The 23,234-nt window shown below is 45.0% G+C and overlaps 1 protein-coding gene across 2 annotated transcripts; it reads right to left on the reverse strand.

The window, feature by feature from the left end:
- Positions 1 to 19,025: 19,025 nt before the first annotated feature.
- ARL4A (ARF like GTPase 4A) lies at positions 19,026 to 22,993 on the reverse strand. Of its 2 annotated transcripts, none has more exons than XM_069211818.1 (2): positions 22,722 to 22,993; positions 19,026 to 21,328 (listed from the first exon to the last, which is right to left on the reverse strand). In XM_069211818.1, exon 2 carries the CDS (start codon positions 21,233 to 21,235, stop codon positions 20,633 to 20,635), a length of 603 nt encoding a protein of 200 aa, XP_069067919.1. In that variant the 5' UTR covers positions 21,236 to 21,328; positions 22,722 to 22,993; the 3' UTR covers positions 19,026 to 20,632. The 2 variants fall into 2 exon arrangements, with proteins under 2 accessions (XP_069067919.1, XP_069067917.1); XM_069211816.1 differs by lacking the exon at positions 22,722 to 22,993 and adding an exon at positions 22,377 to 22,696.
- Between the last annotated feature and the right edge of the window lie 241 nt (positions 22,994 to 23,234).

The raw sequence follows: 23,234 nt of genomic DNA on the forward strand, positions 1-23,234 counted from the left end.
CATACCAGTGTTACCTGGATGGGAGTTTGGAGTGGAACCTTTCTTGGGACAGGCCTTGTCTCCAGTTTGGTGTCCATGCTGTTTACAGCTATGACACCAGGCCTTTTTGGGATCAAAGTTTTTACCCTTGTACCCATTGTTTTGTGAAGAGGCTCTGGGCCCACCCTCCTGTGCAGGTTTTTGGGGGCCTGTAGAAGACTCTTTACTATTTTTAGTTTTGGTTGTCTCATCACCCTTCCCCTGGGGAGTCTTTGTGACCCCTTTCTTTTGGTCACCCCCTGTTGAAGTCTTGGACACCCTTGTCTTGACCCAATGGTCCGCCTTCTTTCCCAATTCTTGGGGAGAAATTGGTCCTAGGTCTACCAGATGCTGATGCAGTTTATCATTGAAACAATTACTTAACAGGTGTTCTTTCACAAATAAATTGTACAGCCCATCATAATTACTTACACCACTGCCTTGAATCCAACCATCTAGTGTTTTCACTGAGTAGTCAACAAAGTCAACCCAGGTCTGGCTCGAGGATTTTTGAGCCCCCCTGAATCTAATCCTGTACTCCTCAGTGGAGAATCCAAAGCCCTCAATCAGGGTACCCTTCATGAGGTCATAAGATTCTGCATCTTTTCCAGAGAGTGTGAGGAGTCTATCCCTACACTTTCCAGTGAACATTTCCCAAAGGAGAGCACCCCAGTGAGATCTGTTCACTTTTCTGGTTACACAAGCCCTCTCAAAAGCTGTGAACCACTTGGTGATGTCATCACCATCTTCAAATTTTGTCACAATCCCTTTGGGGATTTTTAACATGTCAGGAGAATCTCTGACCCTATTTATATTGCTGCCACCATTGATGGGTCCTAGGCCCATCTCTTGTCTTTCCCTTTCTATGGCTAGGAGCTGTCTCTCTAAAGCCAATCTTTTGGCCATCCTGGCTAACAGGAGGTCATCTTCACTGAGAGCATCCTCAGTGATTTCAGAAATGTGGGACCCTCCTGTGAGGGACTCACTATTTCTGACTAACACAGTTGGAGACAGGACTTGAGGGGTCCTGTTCTCCCTATTTAGGACTGGAGGAGGGACATTGGCCTCCAAGTCACTAATTTCTTCCTCTGTGATGTCATCATCAGAGGGGTTGGCTTTTTCAAACTCTGCCAACAGCTCCTGGAGCTGAATTTTGGTAGGTCTGGAGCCAATGGTTATTTTTTTGATATTACAGAGAGACCTTAGCTCCCTCATCTTAAGATGGAGGTAAGGTGTGGTGTCGAGTTCCACCACATTCATCTCTGTATCAGACATTATTTTGCTAAAAGTTGGAAGACTTTTTAAAGAATCTAAAACTGTTTCTAGAATCTAATTTCAAACCTTTAACAAACTTTTAAACTCTAAAAGACAATGCTAAACAGGGACTTAACACACAAGGCCCTAGCAGGACTTTTAAGAATTTTGAAAAATTTCAAATTGCAAAAATGAGTTTCTAATGACAATTTTGGAATTTGTCGTGTGATCAGGTATTGGCTGAGTAGTCCAGCAAATGCAAAGTCTTGTACCCCACCGCTGATCCACCAATGTAGGAAGTTGGCTCTGTATGTGCTATTTCAAAGTAAGGAATAGCATGCACAGAGTCCAAGGGTTCCCCTTAGAGGTAAGATAGTGGCAAAAAGAGATAATACTAATGCTCTATTTTGTGGTAGTGTGGTCGAGCAGTAGGCTTATCCAAGGAGTAGTGTTAAGCATTTGTTGTACATACACATAGACAATAAATGAGGTACACACACTCAGAGACAAATCCAGCCAATAGGTTTTTGTATAGAAAAATATCTTTTCTTAGTTTATTTTAAGAACCACAGGTTCAAATTCTACATGTAATATCTCATTCGAAAGGTATTGCAGGTAAGTACTTTAGGAACTTCAAATCATCAAAATTGCATGTATACTTTTCAAGTTATTCACAAATAGCTGTTTTAAAAGTGGACACAGTGCAATTTTCACAGTTCCTAGGGGAGGTAAGTATTTGTTAGGTTAACCAGGTAAGTAAGACACTTACAGGGTTCAGTTCTTGGTCCAAGGTAGCCCACCGTTGGGGGTTCAGAGCAACCCCAAAGTCACCACACCAGCAGCTCAGGGCCGGTCAGGTGCAGAGTTCAAAGTGGTGCCCAAAACACATAGGCTAGAATGGAGAGAAGGGGGTGCCCCGGTTCCGGTCTGCTTGCAGGTAAGTACCCGCGTCTTCGGAGGGCAGACCAGAGGGGTTTTGTAGGGCACCGGGGGGGACACAAGCCCACACAGAAATTTCACCCTCAGCGGCGCGGGGGCGGCCGGGTGCAGTGTAGTAACAAGCGTCGGGTTCGCAATGTTAGTCTATGAGAGATCTCGGGATCTCTTCAGCGCTGCAGGCAGGCAAGGGGGGGGATTCCTCGGGGAAACCTCCACTTGGACAAGGGAGAGGGACTCCTGGGGGTCACTTCTCCAGTGGAAGTCCGGTCCTTCAGGTCCTGGGGGCTGCGGGTGCAGGGTCTCTCTCAGGCGTCGGGACTTTAGGTTCAAAGAGTCACGGTCAGGGGAAGCCTCGGGATTCCCTCTGCAGGCGGCGCTGTGGGGGCTCAGGGGGGACAGGTTTTGGTACTCACAGTATCAGAGTAGTCCTGGGGTCCCGCCTGAGGTGTCGGATCTCCACCAGCCGAGTCGGGGTCGCCGGGTGCAGTGTTGCAAGTCTCACACTTCTTGCGGGGAGCTTGCAGGGTTCTTTAAAGCTGCTGGAAACAGAGTCGCAGCCTTTCTTGGAGCAGGTCCGCTGTCCTCGGGAGTTTCTTGTCTTTTCGAAGCAGGGGCAGTCCTCAGAGGATGTCGAGGTCGCTGGTCCCTTTGGAAGGCGTCGCTGGAGCAGGATCTTTGGAAGGCAGGAGACAGGCCGGTGAGTTTCTGGAGCCAAGGCAGTTGTCGTCTTCTGGTCTTCCGCTGCAGGGGTTTTCAGCTGGGCAGTCCTTCTTCTTGTAGTTGCAGGAATCTAATTTTCTAGGGTTCAGGGTAGCCCTTAAATACTAAACTTAAGGGCGTGTTTAGGTCTGGGGGGTTAGTAGCCAATGGCTACTAGCCCTGAGGGTGGGTACACCCTCTTTGTGCCTCCTCCCAAGGGGAGGGGGTCACAATCCTAACCCTATTGGGGGAATCCTCCATCTGCAAGATGGAGGATTTCTAAAAGTTAGAGTCACTTCAGCTCAGGACACCTTAGGGGCTGTCCTGACTGGCCAGTGACTCCTCCTTGTTTTTCTCATTATCTTCTCCGGCCTTGCCGCCAAAAGTGGGGCCTGGCCGGAGGGGGCGGGCAACTCCACTAGCTGGAGTGTCCTGCTGGGTTGGCACAAAGGAGGTGAGCCTTTGAGGCTCACCGCCAGGTGTGACAATTCCTGCCTGGGGGAGGTGTTGGCATCTCCACCCAGTGCAGGCTTTGTTACTGGCCTCAGAGTGACAAAGGCACTCTCCCCATGGGGCCAGCAACATGTCTCGGTTTGTGGCAGGCTGCTAAAACTAGTCAGCCTACACAGATAGTCGGTTAAGTTTCAGGGGGCACCTCTAAGGTGCCCTCTGGGGTGTATTTTACAATAAAATGTACACTGGCATCAGTGTGCATTTATTGTGTTGAGAAGTTTGATACCAAACTTCCCAGTTTTCAGTGTAGCCATTATGGTGCTGTGGAGTTCGTGTTTGACAGACTCCCAGACCATATACTCTTATGGCTACCCTGCACTTACAATGTCTAAGGTTTTGTTTAGACACTGTAGGGGTACCATGCTCATGCACTGGTACCCTCACCTATGGTATAGTGCACCCTGCCTTAGGGCTGTAAGGCCTGCTAGAGGGGTGTCTTACCTATACTGCATAGGCGGTGAGAGGCTGGCATGGCACCCTGAGGGGAGTGCCATGTCGACTTACTCGTTTTGTCCTCACTAGCACACACAAGCTGGCAAGCAGTGTGTCTGTGCTGAGTGAGAGGTCTCCAGGGTGGCATAAGACATGCTGCAGCCCTTAGAGACCTTCCTTGGCATCAGGGCCCTTGGTACTAGAGGTACCAGTTACAAGGGACTTATCTGGATGCCAGGGTCTGCCAATTGTGGATACAAAAGTACAGGTTAGGGAAAGAACACTGGTGCTGGGGCCTGGTTAGCAGGCCTCAGCACACTTTCAATTGTAAACATAGCATCAGCAAAGGCAAAAAGTCAGGGGGCAACCATGCCAAGGAGGCATTTCCTTACAGATGGGGATAGAAAAACTACCTAATGGGAAGGCGACAGGCACAGATGGCCACCCAAGTGAATTTTATAAATACAAGATATATTGTCCCCACCCCTGCATGCTAAATTCAGCAAGGCTTACCCTACCTGCCTCCCTACCCGAGGCTCTAATACAACCCACAATTTGCAAATGCTCTTTGCGGTCCTTCGCCAATTAAACTTCTCGATTAAAGTGGTGGCAGCCCTACTGGATGCAGCCAAAGCATTCAATTCTATACAATGGAAATATATGTTTACGGTACTGCACCGCATGGGCATGCCACAAACATTTTTGCACTGGGTTAGACTAATATACACCAGCCTGGTAGCGCAAGTGCACATAAATGGTGTTACTTTGGACCAACTTACAATACATAGGAAGGCCCATCAAGGATGCCCCCTATCGCCACTACTATTTGTGCTAGCGCTGGAACCCTTGGCCTGTTTAGTAAGACAAAAACACAAGGAGGCTGTACTGTGCTTTCCTCAGTGACTCCTGATCATATCTCTTTACGTCAACTATACATTGCTGTATGTCTGTAAAGCTGTAGAGAAATCATCCCCCTTAATTAAGGGATTAAGTTAAATTCTAATGGTACTCTGGTCTCAGCATTAATTGGGCTAAATCCACTATTATACCGCTCACAGCCACCACGAGACCATGCATGTTGGAATAGCTGCTGAAATGGAGGGAAGAGCTTTTTAAGTACTTGGGCATCTGGATACACCAAGATCCGGATGTAGTTATCCGGCAAAATTACAACACGGCCATCACTAAACTAGAAGCCCAAGTTGCCCATTGGTCAAGCCTGACCCTATCTCTTGGTGACAGGATTGCAATCATAAAAATGAACATACTTCTGAAATTCCTATACCTGTTTATTAACATACCCGCTGTTTTAACTAAAGCCTTTTTTACCACTCTTCAATCCCACTTGGTGCCACTGACCTGAGCAGGCAAGCAGTCATGCATTGGCTGTGGCACGCTCACAAGACCATATACACATGGCGGATTTGACAAAGCATACCCTCTGGATGCACGGCCCTACTACCATATAAGTGTAGAGGTGTACCGCACCAGGAAATAATAAGGTACAAAGCACGGTGCGGGTGTGGCATGTACTTAGTGTGTGGGCTAAAAAGGCTCCTATCTACGCACCTGCACTGCCACTATCGCATCATCCAGCCCAAACAGTCACTCAGGAACCAAAGGCCCTTTCCATATTAGCGGCAGCAAACCTCCACACTGTAGGGGCCCTTCACCAAAATGGCACTTTCATTACTGTAGAGAAGACATTCCAGCACCTGCACAATAGACCACTATTGATATTCATATACCACAGGGTCAAGAAATCTATCAGTGTCTTATATCTGCAGTACCCTGATGAACCACCCACTCTGGGGACACTACAGACACTGCTCGCAGGTAGCGTACGTATGAATCTCATCACTAATGTATATAAAGCTTCACAGGTAGAAAACCTACAATTTTCTCACCCGGCACTGGAAATGTGGGACGCAGCAGTGGGAGGCTCACTCACAACGGAAGAGTGGGACTACTGCTGTACACAAGCTGAACAACTTACCCCTAATTGCAATTTAAGAATAATACACTTAAAGTTTCTGCACCAAATATACTACACCCCATTTCAGTTATATAACTATGGGCTCATGTTGGGGTGTTAAAGCTGGCTTCCTGTATCTGGCCGCGACCTGTGACCGAGTGCATGTGTTCTGGACGCAGGTGACGCAGGCCTTGATGGTGATGGAAGCAGTGGCGTTCACTCCCCATATGTGTCTACTGGGACTGGTAAGGCCATTGCAGCCTTCTAACCTCAGACTTATGGCAATTGCCATATTACTGGTGAAAACAAGGGTGGCGATCCATTGGGGTGGGAAGCGAGCACCTGCCTTTTGCCAATGGCTAAAAGGCTTGTCCTATTGTAAAGAGCAGATAGAACGGTATACGCAAGAACTTCCACAATCTTCACGGCCACAGAATATTGGGGGTCCTCTAGTGTCATATTTACGTACTGTGCCCAATGGAACAGTACCACCAACATAGCTGGGGTTTTACAAATCAGGTCTTGTAACTACTTATACCAGTTCCCTTTCATCAGAGTTCACAGAATGACACTGTCTTAAATACTGTGATACCCTTGTGATGGTACTATCACTGCCTTTGTTAGCATACTGTGTTGATTATTGCAATCAATAAAATAAATATTTAAAAAAATGTCAGTCTCTGGTGAGAAACAAGAGGAACGATATGTTAAATTCATGGATGATATACTTTTAGCAATACAATAAGTATGTATTAGCACGCAGCCGGCCACATTATTATTTAAGAGGACATGTCAAAAGGCAAACAGAAGATGATCACATAAGAGTGACAGGCGGGCTTTGAAATCTAACACATCATTTTCTACTTGTATGCAGCTCTGTACAGGAGAATATTAGTTAGATATTTGAGAGATTTCATTATTTTTGTATTTAGAAAGTGGTCTGAAGAGCAAAGAGGCAAGGATATTGGTTATCATTTCTACAAACCAGCTAGGCAGGTATTTTTCTTACGAATCGAATAACTCCGCAAAACATCATTGATTGCACCTCCGGGTGCTCGACTCAAGACGGAAATTGTTACTGTATTGATGGAGGGGAACGATAATGCAGTTACATTTCCTTATAAGTGAGTTTCTAATTGTCAAATGTAAGATTTTCAGACAGATTATTTTAATAAAAGATTTGTTGTTTTTGTAAACAAATGAAAAAATAAATAAAATGAAAACATGCAGGCGTCCTGCCTCACTCCCAAAAGTTATTTACACTGAATTTCCAAGAAAGCAGAGAAAGTGTATTTTTGTTAGTCCTTCTGCAGGCTTTCTGCACAATAAATATGACATATTCATATGGTGGTGTTAGTTTACTCACTTTTAAAAGTATCTGTTTTGTAGGCCTAATTGTCACATCAACATATTTACAGTATTTTGTAAACGGTAGCTTGTTACCATAGAGAGAAGTTGCTTCAATCATATAACCCCTGGTATTCATGTACATTTGCAAATTGCAACTGGCTTTTTCTTAAACTAAGCCGAATTTTCTTTGCAATTCCCACCAGTCGTTACCAGCTCCGCACTGTTCTTCCAGAACAATACTAGGTTAACATTTTGAGTTAGGATTCAATATCTGCAAATTTGGAGAAAATGATACTGTATTCACGGGCTTATAAAAGACAAGAAACAAAATGCACGGATCTCTGCAGCTGCAACATTACAGTCCTTTACTGCTTTGTAGTGAATTAGGTATTGTAGCTGTTAAAGAATCTGCTTAATCACCAGAGCATCCATAGCTGCATCTCACCTGTGTGAGACAAAGAATTTCTTTCTGTCTTTCATCCCTCACCACAGTACACAACCTTGTAAAATTGCCCAGTGCAAACAGTGAATAAAGCCTTAAAGTCTTTTCAGTCCTTGCCCAAGTGAGTGGGTATGATTCCAGGGCCCTTCATTGATATTAAGGGGAAGAGGCCAAAGAGAGTTCCAAGAGAGGTATCCCGTGGGATGGCCTATCCCAGAGATTCATCTCTTACTGTCTGATAGTAAGGAGGGAATGTTCTATGCATCTCCCGGCTTCTGGTTCCTCTGAACCACTTCTTTATTACTAAGACTATAAGTCTTGATTTTCCTTTCAGTATTTTCGTTGCACATCCGAGCTCTTCCACAGTGTCATCATACTTGTGAGTCTTAATTCAACTATGAACATCGCCATATGTGCACCCTACAGAAACATATTTCTTCCATTTTCCCTGCCATGAAATTGGCAATATTGTTCTACGGCCTTGCTGGGACCCATGTACATAATCATTCAAGTCCTGGAGTTATGTTGAGTGCCAGAGAGATACCATCAGCTCGATGTCCTTCTAACGGTCAAAAAGACACAACATTGACCTACTGAGGGCCAGAGGTTTGGGAACCTTTTGCATACCCCAGAACAGTGCATGTGCCCTGCAAACCATCCTGACAGGTGACATGAGACAGGCTGCCTGCAGAGGTACCTACTGTCAGATCACTCTCACTATCTAACTACCCCACTTGACTGTCTACCTAGTTTGTGCAACCTCCTTCCAGGCCAACGTGCTGTCCAGAAGTCAAGCAGCCTGACTACTAGCCACCAGATGACATTATGTAGAGTGACAGTGTGTCAGAGGAAGGTATAAGTATGGGCTATCTTCTCACAGCAAGAATTCTAAAAATCTAGCAAGTACCTATACAACAGCCATGGAACATAGATAATAATAGTATTATTCAGAAGATACGATATAACATGGATACAAGTTGCACCTCTTGATTAGGGAAAGATGATTGGTGGATTGAATGACTGATCTGTAATGGCATGGAAGGTTAATAGTCTCATACTTAACAAATACTTAACAAAAAATAAAGGAAATAACGAACATGCAATACCTAAAAACTAAAGAGATCATAACTATCTCATGCAACCTAGTGATGTTCTCTTCATGCAAGACCAAAATTAGGTGACTCCTTATCAAATAGTGCCTTACATAGTTCACGGAACATGCTACGTCACTTGCACCTGGCAGAATCTTGGCATTTACCAAAGGAAATGAAATGATTAAATCTATCTGATGTGTATAAATGTAGCTCAGGACCGGGATGGAAAGCAGACACTAGCCAGAAACTTCTCAAGAAACCTCTGAAGGATATCGTATGATGATGACAAAGATAATCTGCTTCTGACCACTGTCACGCCTGTGGTGCTTCTACCCAGAACCAGCACCGGCCAACCACATTGTGAGTAGTATCAAGTATGAGGCTGAATGAGACCCCGTACTTCCTAATTATGCATCAAGGAAAACCAAATTAAACTACATTCTGTAGCAGTAGTGTTTCGTTAAATTGAGATAGAAACCACGGTTTTCCAGTAGTTTTTAGACTTTGTAACAATAACTGCAATTTAAGTATGTTTTTTTGCAATAAATGTGTAGGTGCTTATAAACCCTGTCCTTTCAAAAGTGCAGTGACTAGTTCTGGGAAGGGAAATTAACCAGAAATTACCGTTAGAAACCATAAAATGGGGAATCGCACTCACGTGGCCACAAAATAATTTGTGCTGTTCTGTTTCTCTTCCTGTGTCTTCTTCCAGATCATTGTTTTATGTTTGGGATGTGGCTGCAGGTTCATTCCCACGTGGAGGAAAGAAGTGAATCAAGTTATGTTTTAGCTTAATTTAGGAAAACTAGTCTTAGATAGCATTATGTATTTCAAAGTTCGTTTGCGAAAGATCAGCAAAGTAGTTTTTGGAAACAATGATATGAAGGTTCAAAACGCTCAAAGTTTCTAAGAAAACGCTACTGCGTGGGCCATTTATCAAACTGCCGCCCCCTGCTCGCTTTTTCCCCACTAATCCAACGTGGCCATTAATCACGGTTCGGCCCTTTGACCTTGTCAAATATCTGGCTTGTGTGTATTGTCTATTTGCGCTGGGAAAGAGGCCGGTGTGATCACTTTTTTTCCCTTTCATCACTTTACCCTGACCTTCGATTGGCCAGATTGTTGTGTCACCGCAGGTCTTTAATCTCTTGGTTATTGGAGCAATTCTCCGCCCCTCTGACGTCCGCTGATTACTTTACTCTGTCCGCTCTGTCCCCACCCCCCACAAACACAAGCAGGGATAGAGGATGGCGAGTCCGTACTCCTGATTTTCAAACGGAGTGTCTGAAACAAGTGGGGTGAAGATGGCATTGTCAACCAGCCTTACAAACCGTCAATGCACAGCCTGCATCCCTGCTAGGATGGTGCCCCCCCCCCACACCAGCAGGGGGCGATGGTGCAGTGCCAGGGGCGTTCGGCGCCACTCCGAGCTCTTTTATGTTGGTCTGTTACCACTGTAATAACAAATACCATAACTCACAAGTAAACTTGTGTTCGGAGGTAATTGTATTTAAAGATTTACCAGAGTCTTCTACAGCTCTCGAGGACTCAATATATTCCAAATTGTTTGCCCCGCAGCAGAAAGATGTTGATATGAGTAGATGTCACTTACTCTTGTAATACTCCTGAGTTACCCGTGAATTCCAGAAATACGCCCGGAGTCATCTTGGAATTCAACATTAAGCAGGAATACTCCAGGAGCAGGTCACAGTAAGATTTTTAATAAGCGATACGATTTTGAAAACAAGACACACAACCATTTCTGAGTGACAATGTACACATGAAAGTTAACCGTGTTGTGTTGGCTTAAATTCCCAGGCCTCATTGAAAATGTTAGAGAAACATTTTTCCAGTCTTTATGAACATGGTGTATGATAGTGCATATAGGTGGCTTAGATGACCTATGGAGATTGTAAAAGCCATAATGTAGTCGAAAATGCTTCGTTTTGTGCACTTTTAGAAAGAGTCACAGGGCTAGGACTGAGCTGGCACATCAGACATTAATGAATTTTAAAGCTTTAGTTACTGTGGAAAAAGAGGGGGCGCTGGAGCAGGGCACCCCAGGCCCCGTGGCATGCAGTATTGCTTGAAGAGAATCTGTGGAGCAGACTTTTTTGTTGAAAACTAACTCAGATCTCTTGCTTTCCCATTCCTGCGGATTTTGGAATTGTACATTATATGCCAGACAGTTCGGCATTGTTTCTACCTCTGTGATTTCGCGGGGACAGAAGTGTGCACGAGTATCAGGTCGGAAGGAGCTTTCACTGTGACCAAAAACCAGGTTCACTGTCATCATAGATTAGCAACACTAATGCCACTTTTGGTATTGTTTTATTCAGTGCTTGAAATGGAAACCCTGGACAATTCACATACATTACTAGAGGTAAGGGGGCAGAGGCCAGTCTGCAGCCTGCTGTGAGGCAACCGTCCTCATCAGCACAAGAAACCTCAGTCAAAGCTGCCATACACTGTAGGACATCAGTCCCAGGAAGGCAATCTGTGGTCAGCACATCACCAACCAACTCTGCTTACACACTGACTCCTCAGATACTGACAGCACAGTGGCATGTGCAGAGCTGATGCTGCAATATTCCACATATCAGGTAAGAGTGTTGGGGAGGGGGCATCCTTTCTCTTGTATCTAGTGCCTGGAATATCCTTTCACTTTATCTTTATCTCACTGAAAGCCACTTTCATTTTAGAAAAATCTTGAGAACTATTCTGTTTTGCTAGCTCCTCAAATATCAGAATGTTCTTGAGCTACATTTATCATATGAATTTGTCTGTCTGATAAGCCACTTGATGGCAGCCATCTACTTCATGAGCGACCAACAAATCAACCGAACACATAATGGAAATATAAAGGTTTAGAGTACTGCTTTGCTACTGAGAAGTGCAGGCACTCTTATTAAAAGTGTTGCACCCCTGCTGAAAAGTGCTGGCCAAAATTAAAGAAATGCAGAAACTCACTACTATATACATCCTGCCTAATTATAGCGCCGGTTTTTGCAGGCTGGTTTGGGCTGCAGGCACCTGCACGGTGAGACTTTGCAGGGAAGTCCCTTCATCTTATTAATCAAATAGAGATATTCCACATCCCAAAGACTCAATCTAGCAAGTTCGTGTGCGCTCAGAGGGGCACAGTAACAAAAGGACGTAAATAAAAAGGAGTGTGAGTAGCAGAAATTCTGTCACCATGACACACACGGACACTCACAAGTTGTGCATGTTGGGAAGAGAGACATTCAAAAAGGTTGCCAGAAGAGGAGCTGGGGAGAGAAGTGCGTGTGAGGGAGACAATTCTTACATTTCTCATTTAGCTGGTTTTCAATCCATTCATGGATGCTGAAAGCACATACATACCTTCAGTGCTGTTTGGTGTGCTTGGCTTCATTACTTTTGGTATAACCAGACAAATAATAACACACATTGTACTGAGAGGTGGGCGAGTGCCTGAAAGCTCCAGTGTTGCTAAAGGTAGTTGCCTGGCTCTGGCCAAGGTCTAAGATGACTCTTGAGCCCAAAGCGAGCCGCTCTTTCACTGGCTTCTGCCTCCCTCCCGTGCATCCGTCCATCGTTATTCAAGCCCTTCCACTCTTAATGCAGCAGATCAGGGGGCTGCCCTTTACTGCTGTGTTCTGGGTTTTTATTATCGCAATGCTAAGACCCCATGGCGCTGGCCAACCACTTTGCTGCACACAGCGGCTTTGGAGAATGTGATAGTGAACGATTCGATGGGGGAGACACAGAAAAGATTTCAGCACCTCAGTGGGCAGAGGGTACCAATTAGAGGCTTTTTCGCTGAACTGGGAGGAGGGGCAGACAGGACGAGAGGCAATCAGTGATTCTAGGGGTATCTTCAGTGAACTGGAAAGTGAAATGCCGCGCTGGTTTGGGCATGTTTTGGTTCTGGCAGTGGCTGCAGATCCAGATGCACATACAGTGGACCACAGGGTATAATGAGATACATGCACACTTGTTGGTGTGGGTAGAATCTAACAGAGAAGTTATCCATGAACAGATTAGGACATGAGTGGGATGGACCAGTCAAGTAGGCACATGTTTGTCAGGTATATGGTGATGAGGACATATTTTGGTATGGGCAGGCGCTGAGATTAGGCTTTGCTTCAGAGTGTAAATTCTTTATAAAGTCAAGGCAATAATTCTGCCCTGATAGTACAATTAAGCTTCCAGGATTTGTGGTGGACTAGCAGATTGTCCTCTACTCGCCCTGCTTTGCTGTCCCACTTTAGAAATCAGAGTCAAGATCCTGAGATGCTGCTTACCATAGGGCTGAGGAGTCCTCCCAATCATGTTTGTATGCGCTTCTCACCGTTTTTGAATCTCAGAAGACAGACTACTGTCCATGCTGAAACTATTCTACATTTAAGGGAAGCTTCTTGTACTGCTGTTCTTCTGATCGATATCCTTAGCTGTGTTAAGGAACCATGTATGGTGTCACAAAAAAACGGTAAATCAAGACAATGATCCAGGTTACTGTATTGTGGTGTGGTGTTTAACAAGCCTCAGTCACCCACACACAAGACTGGTCTTGTTATTAACTTCCATCATGATTCAGTCAGAGCAAAACCATTAATAATATTGTGCAGGTTGATGTTCTCCGACTAAACCATGTGTTTCCACATGTGTTGCATGCATGCAACATTGCATTGCTCCCAAACTATAATGAAAACAAAATAATAACAGTCTAGAACAACCATGGACCTCAATGAATGACCTCATAGTAGTCATAGTCTCAGTAATTTGCAGAAGCCGCTGAAAGGTTGTACCTTCAATGGTGGCCCCAGGGTCCTTGTGCTGGGGTCCCTGCACCTTGCTAGTCTCGTCTCCTCTGGGATGAGGGCAGGTGCACAGGTAGGTTCTGGGATTTCATTCGGAGAGGCATTTTAAGCTATTCCAGAACACTTGCAGACTTACCATAGGGATGAGTCCTCCTCCCCGATTCTTCATTGCTTCTTTCACTGTCATGCTCTCTAATGGGAAACTGATCCACAGTATTCTGAAAACATCCTAAGAAGGATACATTTCAAGTGACCTCTTCCTCTCTGAGCCATCACCATGGTGCCTGAACTTTTCAAATGGGAGTCTAACATTACTACTGGGGTGCCAGTCGTTGACCAGTATCTCATTCCCCAATCAGTCGGCTAGACAGCATGTCTCTGTGCATCCTTCTGACACTCTTAATCTGCCACCTTCATCTGAGGGCAGTGGCCTGTTATCTGCCATGGCGGGTCCAATTCGGAAGATGAGGGATCTCATCTGCTACAGCTCTGCTCATGTGCAGTGGGCTTCACGTTCGTCAAGTGGTTAGGATTGGCATCTGCAGATCATCTTAAATAAGGCTCCCAGTTTTTCATTTTTACAGAAACCAATGCCCTTGCTTTCAAGAGTTCCTGTGATCAGCCCAGCATCAGAATATCCTGCAGGTTCTTGGAGTATCTGCTCTCTAAGTTTTGTTGAGGCACACCTCTATAAGACTTGGGCGCTGAAATCCATTTTGTCATGCAGTGTGTGCATGTGCTAGTGAGCATTACCAGCTGGGAATACAAAGCATCTACAGAGTCATTTAGACCTTGCTGGGATTTCTGTAGCAGGAACCTTTTGTAGTCGGGGTTTGCCATCAGCACAAAGCAGTCGATGAGCAATGGAATGGTCATAATGTAAGGAGGAATGGGCACTTCCTTTAAATGTGAGAAAATTAAAAAAGGTCTCCTCTAGTAGAAATCTATCACTTATGTTCTAAAACTCCTGGGCCTGATTACCTTCATATGTAGAACTAAACCAGGATCAGATACTATGTTGTGACAAAGGTCTGCATCTGGTTAGTGTAGACACACAGTCACAAAATTTGGCAAAGTCCTGATGTGATCTAAGTACAAAGTATAAAGTATAAAATATGAAAAATATGTGTGTGCAGTAAGTAAGCAAATATCTACCCAGTCTGATGTAAACGAAGAGGATAGATGTCATAAGGGCTAGGCAAAATTCTGAAACTTTTCTTGCATACTTTTCATGAGAATTATTGTACTGTGTGAAATAGATTTCACCATCTATATCAAAATTGTACAGTTGCATAACTTGCTTACCTAAAAATAATAATAATTCACAGGATACTGGCAGATTCGTTTGTGCAGAAAATGCCTTACGGCACAAATCGGTTTTACAGGTTGAACCAGTTTCTTCCATGGATGAAAATTGCAAAATGAAGTTCAACAGGGAGGAAACCATAATAGTAAGTGAATTCAAAGATGTGAGGTTGAGGCTTATGGTCCAGGGGGGGTCCCTCTCAAAAAGATGGATAATAGTAAGTAAAATAAACAAACCCCTACAATTGGGAATAATGGGAGCAATTTAGGAAAATGTATGTGTCTGTATATTTTTTTAATATTACATCCGTAAACCTTTGCGTTGTATTTGCCAAAGTTTGAAAGCTGGTATTTCACACAGCAGCGGTGTAAGGGTGAATTGTTTCCTATAATTCACAGTGATTAATTAATCTACAGTATATTTAGCTTTACAACATAAAAAATTAACAGCATTTCCTCTTTCTAATAGAGCAGATACAAAAATACTTCCGCAGTAACAGTGATGCTCCTAGACCATTAATCAGCTGGCTCTTGCAGGCCTTACTGAACTTCACAAATGAGGCCAACATGAAATCGAGACTAGAACATCACAGGCAATATAATTGTGTCAAGTCAGAGTTGTGTGAATAAATGTCAGTAATCAACTGTCAGCCATTGAAGTAGTCACAATCAAGTCAACTTCCCTACACAATCTTGCCCTACTTGAGCTACAGAGCTTTCCATAATCTTTTAGATGCTTGCACTGTGCCACGGAGACCCTCAGATTATTAACGAGTAGGGAAAAGGTCCCAATCCCTGAATCAAATTAGTGGACTACTATACCTGCTGTTGAAATGTGAAGCCTGGATGTCACGGATACCAATCCCAACTCACCTAGCCCAGTGGGATGTGCCTTAAATCCGGGATGCTCCCTTTCTCCATATGTTGCAGATGCAACAATGTTCTGCACCCTGTATTTTTTAAAAGCATTCATGCCCGTAGCAACCCGAATCATGCTCGAACCTTTCAGAGAAATACAGCTGCTGACTTGTACACTCCTTACTGCAACAGCTCCCAGTGGCAGGGGCAGATTTATTTGGAAAGATCACTTGCCAGAATCTATTGGAGCATTTCACAATTGTGAAATGTTGTAGGAACGCTTAATCTGTACAGGTGGAAGGCACCCCACTCATTCGGTAGGACTCAGACTTTTGTCTTTTTTTTTTTTTTTAGCTTATGTGAATTACTCAGAACTCCCTCCCAAAGCTTAAGCAGCAAATCAAATAAAATCAATGGAATGTGTAAAGTTCATCACTCGCAAGGAGGCATTTATTCGATGCTAACAAGGTGTCCTGAGAGTAATCATCCGTCTTTTAGCCACCTTCCTAAATGTTAGGTTCAGGCAGAACACAGTTGCCAATTGGTAAAGTACCCACTTGTAGGCCGAGTGTACTGAAATGGCTTCTTGCCGCTGTCTCAGAGACCAGAAAACACAAACACCCCGTTAAATCATACAAGTGTCAGATGCTCAACCATGTGCTGAATTTAGCAAATGATAAATAGAAAATCCATCACTTATGTGTCAACCAATCATCCAGCTTTCCACAAAAGACTGAGATCAACAGATGATTCGCTTACGATGGCACACTTTCAGTCAACACCGAATCATTTCCCCTTCTTGTGGGCTGCAAGTGTCCTTATTGCCTTACCGTTAGTGCACTCGAAAAGGATGTGTTAAACTCAGGGTCAAACTGGCCAGTGCCATTCTGGCATTTCATCGGTAGGCTGCAGGCTAGGAAGCTACTTTCAGCGCACGATAGGCTACCATTGCCCAACCACGATTTCAGAAGCAGACTCCCGCAGTGGGGGGCTGCAAGGATTTTGGGGCCCATTCCTGTTGTGGCAAAACTTGCCATCATGCTGTCGTCGGTTTTATAATGCTGGAAAGGCACAATATACATGTGTATTATTAATTATTGTGCACCACATGTAGCCAGAGCGCTCCTACCAAGCCAAGCTCACAAAGCCGAACCAGTGATCAGTTGCAGTCTAGCAAGTGTGGTTCGGTCACAGGATCGGACCTGCCCTCTCGAACACTGTGCTGAGGCTAGATGACACGCACTGCTGGGCAACTGGGTAAACATTTAAATCAAAATGCGTAAATACTGAGCCAGTGTAAGAAAGGGAGCACACTGCGCAATTCACAAACATTAATGTATTGAGAATGGCACAAGTTTGCTACACCCAAGTAATCGCGTTAACTATAACGAGCGCTTTGGTCAAAGCTCTGCAGCCGGCAGTGTTGTCATGAATCCGAGGCGAGGGCCGATCTTGAGGGAGGAGGCCCAAGGAGTACACAAGAGAAACACTGGTGACAAAGATTAGAAAGGGGATTTAGCGTGGTGGGGAGGGGGCGAGAATAACCATTCAAAGTTGCTAATTGCGGGAGGAGGGAGACAGTTTGGGGAAGGTGGGGGTGGGGTGAAGGTCGCACAATAATTCGAATCCCCAACAAAGCAAACGACCGAGCGGCAGCAAGGGGAGGGGGAGATTTGAGCAGTAACTGATGCTGGAAGTTGACACTTTAGAAGAGGGAGAGTGAAAGGAACAATGGCCCCAAGAGAAGAACGCATTTTGCCGACCTGAAAGGTCAATAATAGAATTTATACAATAGCACACAAGATGATACACACACACACAATGGTGCGCAGTTCTGTGATGCAATCTTAACATGGCAGAACTATACTGTGGCAACTGGTAGAAGCCGTTTTGCATGCATACATTCCACTGGAGTACAGACAACGCTCTTTCATCAGGACACTGCACCCAACAACACAGCTCAGTTTTTCCACATAGATTATCAGGGAGCTGACACCATCAGACACAACAACGAACAATTGCAACCTCCAACTCAAGGCAGGAAACAGACGCTCCCCTGTGACAGAATCCTTGATACAAGGAGCCAAAATCAGACAGGGTCGTGGGACCCTATCGGTGGCACGACAGATTTATGAAGTGAGACTGCAGGTGCACCAACTGAGGTATGGACGCCACAAGTGTGAACAGACTCTTCAAATTGAGTCTGACGTTTTGGCCACCCTGGCATAGACATGATCGAACAAGTTTTAGACGTTCACTTCGGCCTGACACATTGTTTATTATTTATTGATTTTATAATATGTTATCATGCAAGGTATTATTAAACTGCACCACGATTCATAAATTCCAAGTAGGCACAAGCGTGCTGCTGCACAGAGGTATGAGAAAAGTGTTCGACCATCCGTAGTGAATGCCGCAGACATCCACCGAACAGTGGAAGGAACAACCTGTGAATGGACATTAAATAACAAGCCAACTTACAGACTTTGAAAATCAACGGAGGAGAGGGTGGGTGCAACTTACAAACTGAGGCCCAGTGAAGGTGAGCTGGCGATCAATCACATGGAAAGATATAGCTACCACAGTACTTGCTCTGAAGAGGCCACTCGGAAGCTGGATGGCTTCACTCACAGCAATGGCAGATAAACAATCAGCCATGGAACTAGCGGAAGTGACAGGGAACCAGCCACATGATTGGGCATTGCACCATCAGCCACAGAAGATGCAGGGAGGACTCCAGCCAGGGCAAGTCTAGTGAGACCCCAGAAGAGGGCGATATGCAGACGACGGAGGGTGGGTTGATAACCAATCCCATGGAAACAGTAAGAATGGCATACCTAGTGAAGGGGGTAAAGGTTCTGGCTCTTACAGACCAGAACAGGAGACATCACTGCAATGTACTTTGACTGGGCTGGTTGTCATAGGAGGAGGTGTAGTGGGAATGGGGCATGCTATCACCAGACTGCAAAGTACACACATTATTGTCAGGGCTGATCCCGTGTTGAAGCACTGCAAAGTATATAAGTCTTAGAAGGTACACTTCGTGTGGGGCAAGTCATTCAAGAGTGGACCATGGACAGACACGTAGAAATTATATATCACTAAGAGAAGAGTCGAACGAAATGTGGCATATATCTGGGAACTCTTTCCATAAAGTAAAAGGGTAGGCCCCAAGTTAAAAAATAAGATTGTCACGTATTGTCCCACAGATAGATAAACAACAAAAAAACGGTTAACACAAAGAAATGTTAATACACTGAAAGGATACCATCATCTTGACGTTTATGCCCTTTTGGGAAAACATATTTCACTACAATTACCACAAATAACAGAGGCACTGCCAGCAAACTTAGAATTGTGTTTATTTGTGTTTGAAGGTTTCAGCATTTCTATAAATATAGACATTTACTAAACGAGTGACTTCAGTCACTGATGGCTGTACAGAGAACCCAACATACAAAAAAGCTCCACTGGAGGCTACTTCATGTTAAAATGACTATGGTTTCATTAAAACTGCAGTGAGACAAATAAAGTGCATTTTTGGTTATTCTCTGAAGAGAAATAGTCAACAACTTGGCACACGAAAGTCGAGCTGCTGACAACAGTTTAATACTAGTCACATTTAGGTTTCAGTAGTCAAATCTTGGTAGTCAGAGCAGTTTGTAATATGACTAAGAAACAGACTAAGTGGATAAAGGGGTGAATGTATCAAACAGTTCATACAAGTGTAAGGGTGGCTGCCATTTGATAACACTTCCTATAATCATTTCACAGTGCATATATACGTTTACAAAGCTATCTACCTGCGGGCCAAACCATTTATCCCTCCCAAAACGTGACATTTCTCTTTCCAAGGTATGTGCTCTTCAAAAACTTTGTAGACACTAGCTTCAAGTGTACCCTGTGATTGCATGCATTACATTGCAACTGCTGGAATCTGTAATTCGACCCACAGCTGAGTAGCTGAGACTTGGACAGGCTTGTCCAGTCCTGAAAACTTTTTAGAGTCTCTGAGGACTGTCACTCACACCCATCAAGTTTAGTGATCGATTATTTAAGTACGTGTGAACTGCAGCTCTGACATGTCCATGCTGTTCCAACCTTTGATTGTTATATGCATTTAGCCAAACAGGTTAATAATTGGTTGACGTTTATGCTGCCCCTTGATCACAAACAATGCCACCGTTCCTGCGGGAAGTTGCTAAAACCCCATTTGTTAAACTCAAGCTGAAGGACCGGGCTCCGTTTGGAGCAAAAGTTTCGATGTGAGCGTGCCTTACAGCGCTGTGGTCGCACGCAACTTGGCCAAAAACAGGTCAACAGCTATACTGTGAGGTGTGGGGATGGTGATGCATTTTCATAACCACGGTCGAGCCTTGCAATATCAGAAATATGATTCCATCATGTACTGTATATCATACAACCTTAAACTAACTTACGTTATTCGCTACCACCGGTGAAAGCACCCATACAGGTCACCCGCAATAGAGGACAGCCTGCAACACTTTAAATTTGTTTCATGGCTGTGCTGTGGCAATCCACATTTCTTTCACAGTAACACCCGTCTTTTTAACCAGAAACTAGAATTTAAACGTACAAAGCTTAGCGAAAAAAAGTTCTTAATTTATCTTTATCAATGAAACAGTGTATCTCAAATACTGTTTTGATCTGAGACTAACTCAATAAACTCTGTCCACTGTAAACCACCCATTTGCTTGTGCAAGTCATCTTCACAGAGCCCTCTGGATCACATGGGGGCCTGGAAGCTCAGAAAAACTTGAATCACTGCATCAACACTTCTACCACAATGGGAGCAGATGCACTGATAGATGAACAATGAACTAAACTCGAACAGCGTCACAACAGGCAGACCAGGCCTGCGACACCGATCTGTTTACGTCAAGTGGGACGATGGAATTGCTTTATGCAAAACAGTGGTTCAATATTTCTTTCATCTCTTTTTCTTCTGTTGCCTCAGCATTTTCCGACGTTTAATGATCATGTCATGGAGTTTTTCCAAGCCCTCCGTGAGTCCTTCGCCTATGATTGCACATGTTGGCTGGAGATGCCAAGGAGTGGACGAACTCAGTTCATGCAAAGCCAACAGTTTCTCCATTTCTGAAAGTGAAAGACAGTTTCTCAGATCTTGCTTGTTCGCCACTACGAGGACTGGCACACCTTGATTTTCAGAGATCTTTGTGATTTTATAAAGTTCTGTCTTAGCTTCTTCCATTCTTTCTATGTCGACAGAGTCCACCACAAACACAATCCCATCTGTACAACGCGTGTAAGATTTCCACAGCGGCCTCAGCTTCTCCTGTCCACCGACATCCCAAAAGTGGAAAGTTACACTCTTAGAGTTTCCAAGCATTACTTTGATCTTCTCAGAGTTAAATCCCTTGGTAGGGACCGTGTTCACAAACTCATTGAACTGTAGTCTGTACAAAACCGTTGTCTTGCCTGCACAGTCTAAACCAAGGATAACGATGTGGAACGAGTGAAACAGCGGCAGGCTCGACAAAAGAGAGCTCTGGTCAGACAGCCCATTCCCCATTTTAATTAATCTGAAGCAGGCCGAAGAGAGCGAACTCCAAGCTGGTGATGCTGGACAAAGTCCCGCCTTCTGCTCACTGTAAGTAAATGCCACCTAAAGAAAAAGGAAAACACATATTGGAATAAAATTGTAAACTTACAGGAAAAGCGCATACTCCGTAATAACAGTCTAACTGCACTAAAGAAAAAAGCTGGTAAATGTAAGACAAAATATGGCATAACATAAAAATACAGCACCCCTCTGCGCAGCTAACTTATAATTGATAAAACTAGACTCGTAAGGCGCAAACAAACCTCAACCACACCATTCATTCCTTAATACTAACTGAAGGCGACAGGGCGATTTGGTTCAATTTGCTAACATAAATCAGAAGTGACATCACGCGGCGCACCTTAAGGAATGCTGGCAAATGGTGATATAAACTGCCAAGATCACTTTTTCTACCGAGGCACCGATGTGAGAACCACAAAATGCAATAAATAGAAAATTAAAAATAAGATTAGAATCGGTAATGCTATTTGGACGCATCTGAAGGCTTCCAGATTGGCCTAACAAAATGATCACCTGTTGCCTCGCTAACGAAGCACTGGAAGGAAGGTCTTATCGTGCTCTGCAGAGAGCTAGGATGGGCAGAGAGCTACGGTGGGCAGAGAGCGGTCTGTGGGTATTCACAGGGTACTGGCAGAGGATGCACCTCGTTAGCGCCGCCTCGTGAAACCTACAAGAACACACGGGTTCTCCCTTAAATCGTCTGGGTGGCAGGTGCTTCTTAAAGCCCGATGGCTTGTGCTCACGGATGCCGCTTCGCCACCAGTTGGCTAGGCATCAATGCACGGCTCAAAGGTACCACTCCACGGATGAGGGTGGGCACCACCTGTGTCGCCCCAGGTGCAACTCGCCCCGCCGGGTGCCCGGATCAAGGTTTAGCATTAGGGTTTTTTTCCATCTTAAAATACTCCCAAAGCTGGTATGCGTGTTTTCGCGAATTGTGAATGCCATTTAAAAAACACAAGAAAATACTAAAGAGAGCTGCCCTGCACTGACACGCCCGTGGCCGGCTGTCACACAAACTGCTCGTATTTTCTCCCGGAACGGCTCCCGGGCTGCGAAAACTCCTCAGATGGCTCCGTGAGGCGCTCACCTATTCCAGGCTCTGTCGCCGGTGCCGCTCCTCTCTTCCTCTGCGCGGGGATCCCCAGTACAACTGAGCCAGCTCGCCCTCAATAGCTACAGGCAGGGCTATGAGCTGCTGCGTGCCAGAGACTGGCGACCGCTTGAAGGGGCGTCGTCTACGAGCGGCTGCAGCGAAGGAGGCGCGGCGCTCTGACCCGCCACAGGCAACTCCAGCGATGGAGCCACTGCGGCGCCGCCTCACAGTCACTTTCACTGCCAGCCATCCGCCCATTGGCAGCCCTCCAGGCACGTCTTACACCTCCCAACCGCCGCAGCTACTGACAGACTCCGCCCCCCTGGCGCGCGCGTGTACCTATTGGTTGTCTCCCTGGAGCGCATTGTGCCAAGTTATGATCCTCTCAAGCACTAGACCGCGCCTCGCAAAAACTGTGTTTGATGTATGGCACACAAGCCATATTCGTGCAGATAAATCTAAGCACGGAGGTGGGAAGGCGCCACCTCCGGACATTGATGGGATTTACGCCTTTAAATATGGCGCCGCATAGACGTGGCCATGCACGCGCTAGACCAACAGGCAGAGCTAGGGCGTCCCTCCTTTCTCTGTGCATCTTCCCCAACGGTCGTCCACTAATCATATTTACCTCACACCCTGTTTCCCGCGTGAAAGTCAGACAGCCTTTAACATGACCGAGTTGCCTAGTGACACTGCAACTCTGAATTCTGATTGGCTCGCTCTGCGAAATCTCCTGGAGACGAGTAAACACGGACCTCCAATAAAACCAAGTTTTCGAAACAGGCTTGTTTCGCGGCACAACGAGAAACACAGACAGTGGCTGTTTAAATCACGTTGTCATGTTTCACTTTT

This window comes from Pleurodeles waltl, chromosome 10, assembly GCF_031143425.1.
Source record: "Pleurodeles waltl isolate 20211129_DDA chromosome 10, aPleWal1.hap1.20221129, whole genome shotgun sequence".
NCBI classification, from domain to species: Eukaryota; Metazoa; Chordata; class Amphibia; order Caudata; family Salamandridae; genus Pleurodeles; species Pleurodeles waltl.

Coding starts and splice junctions, on each gene's coding strand:
- ARL4A (XM_069211818.1), bottom strand. CDS start 21,235: ATGGGGAATGGGCTGTCTGACCAGAGCTCTCTTTTGTCGAGCCTGCCG.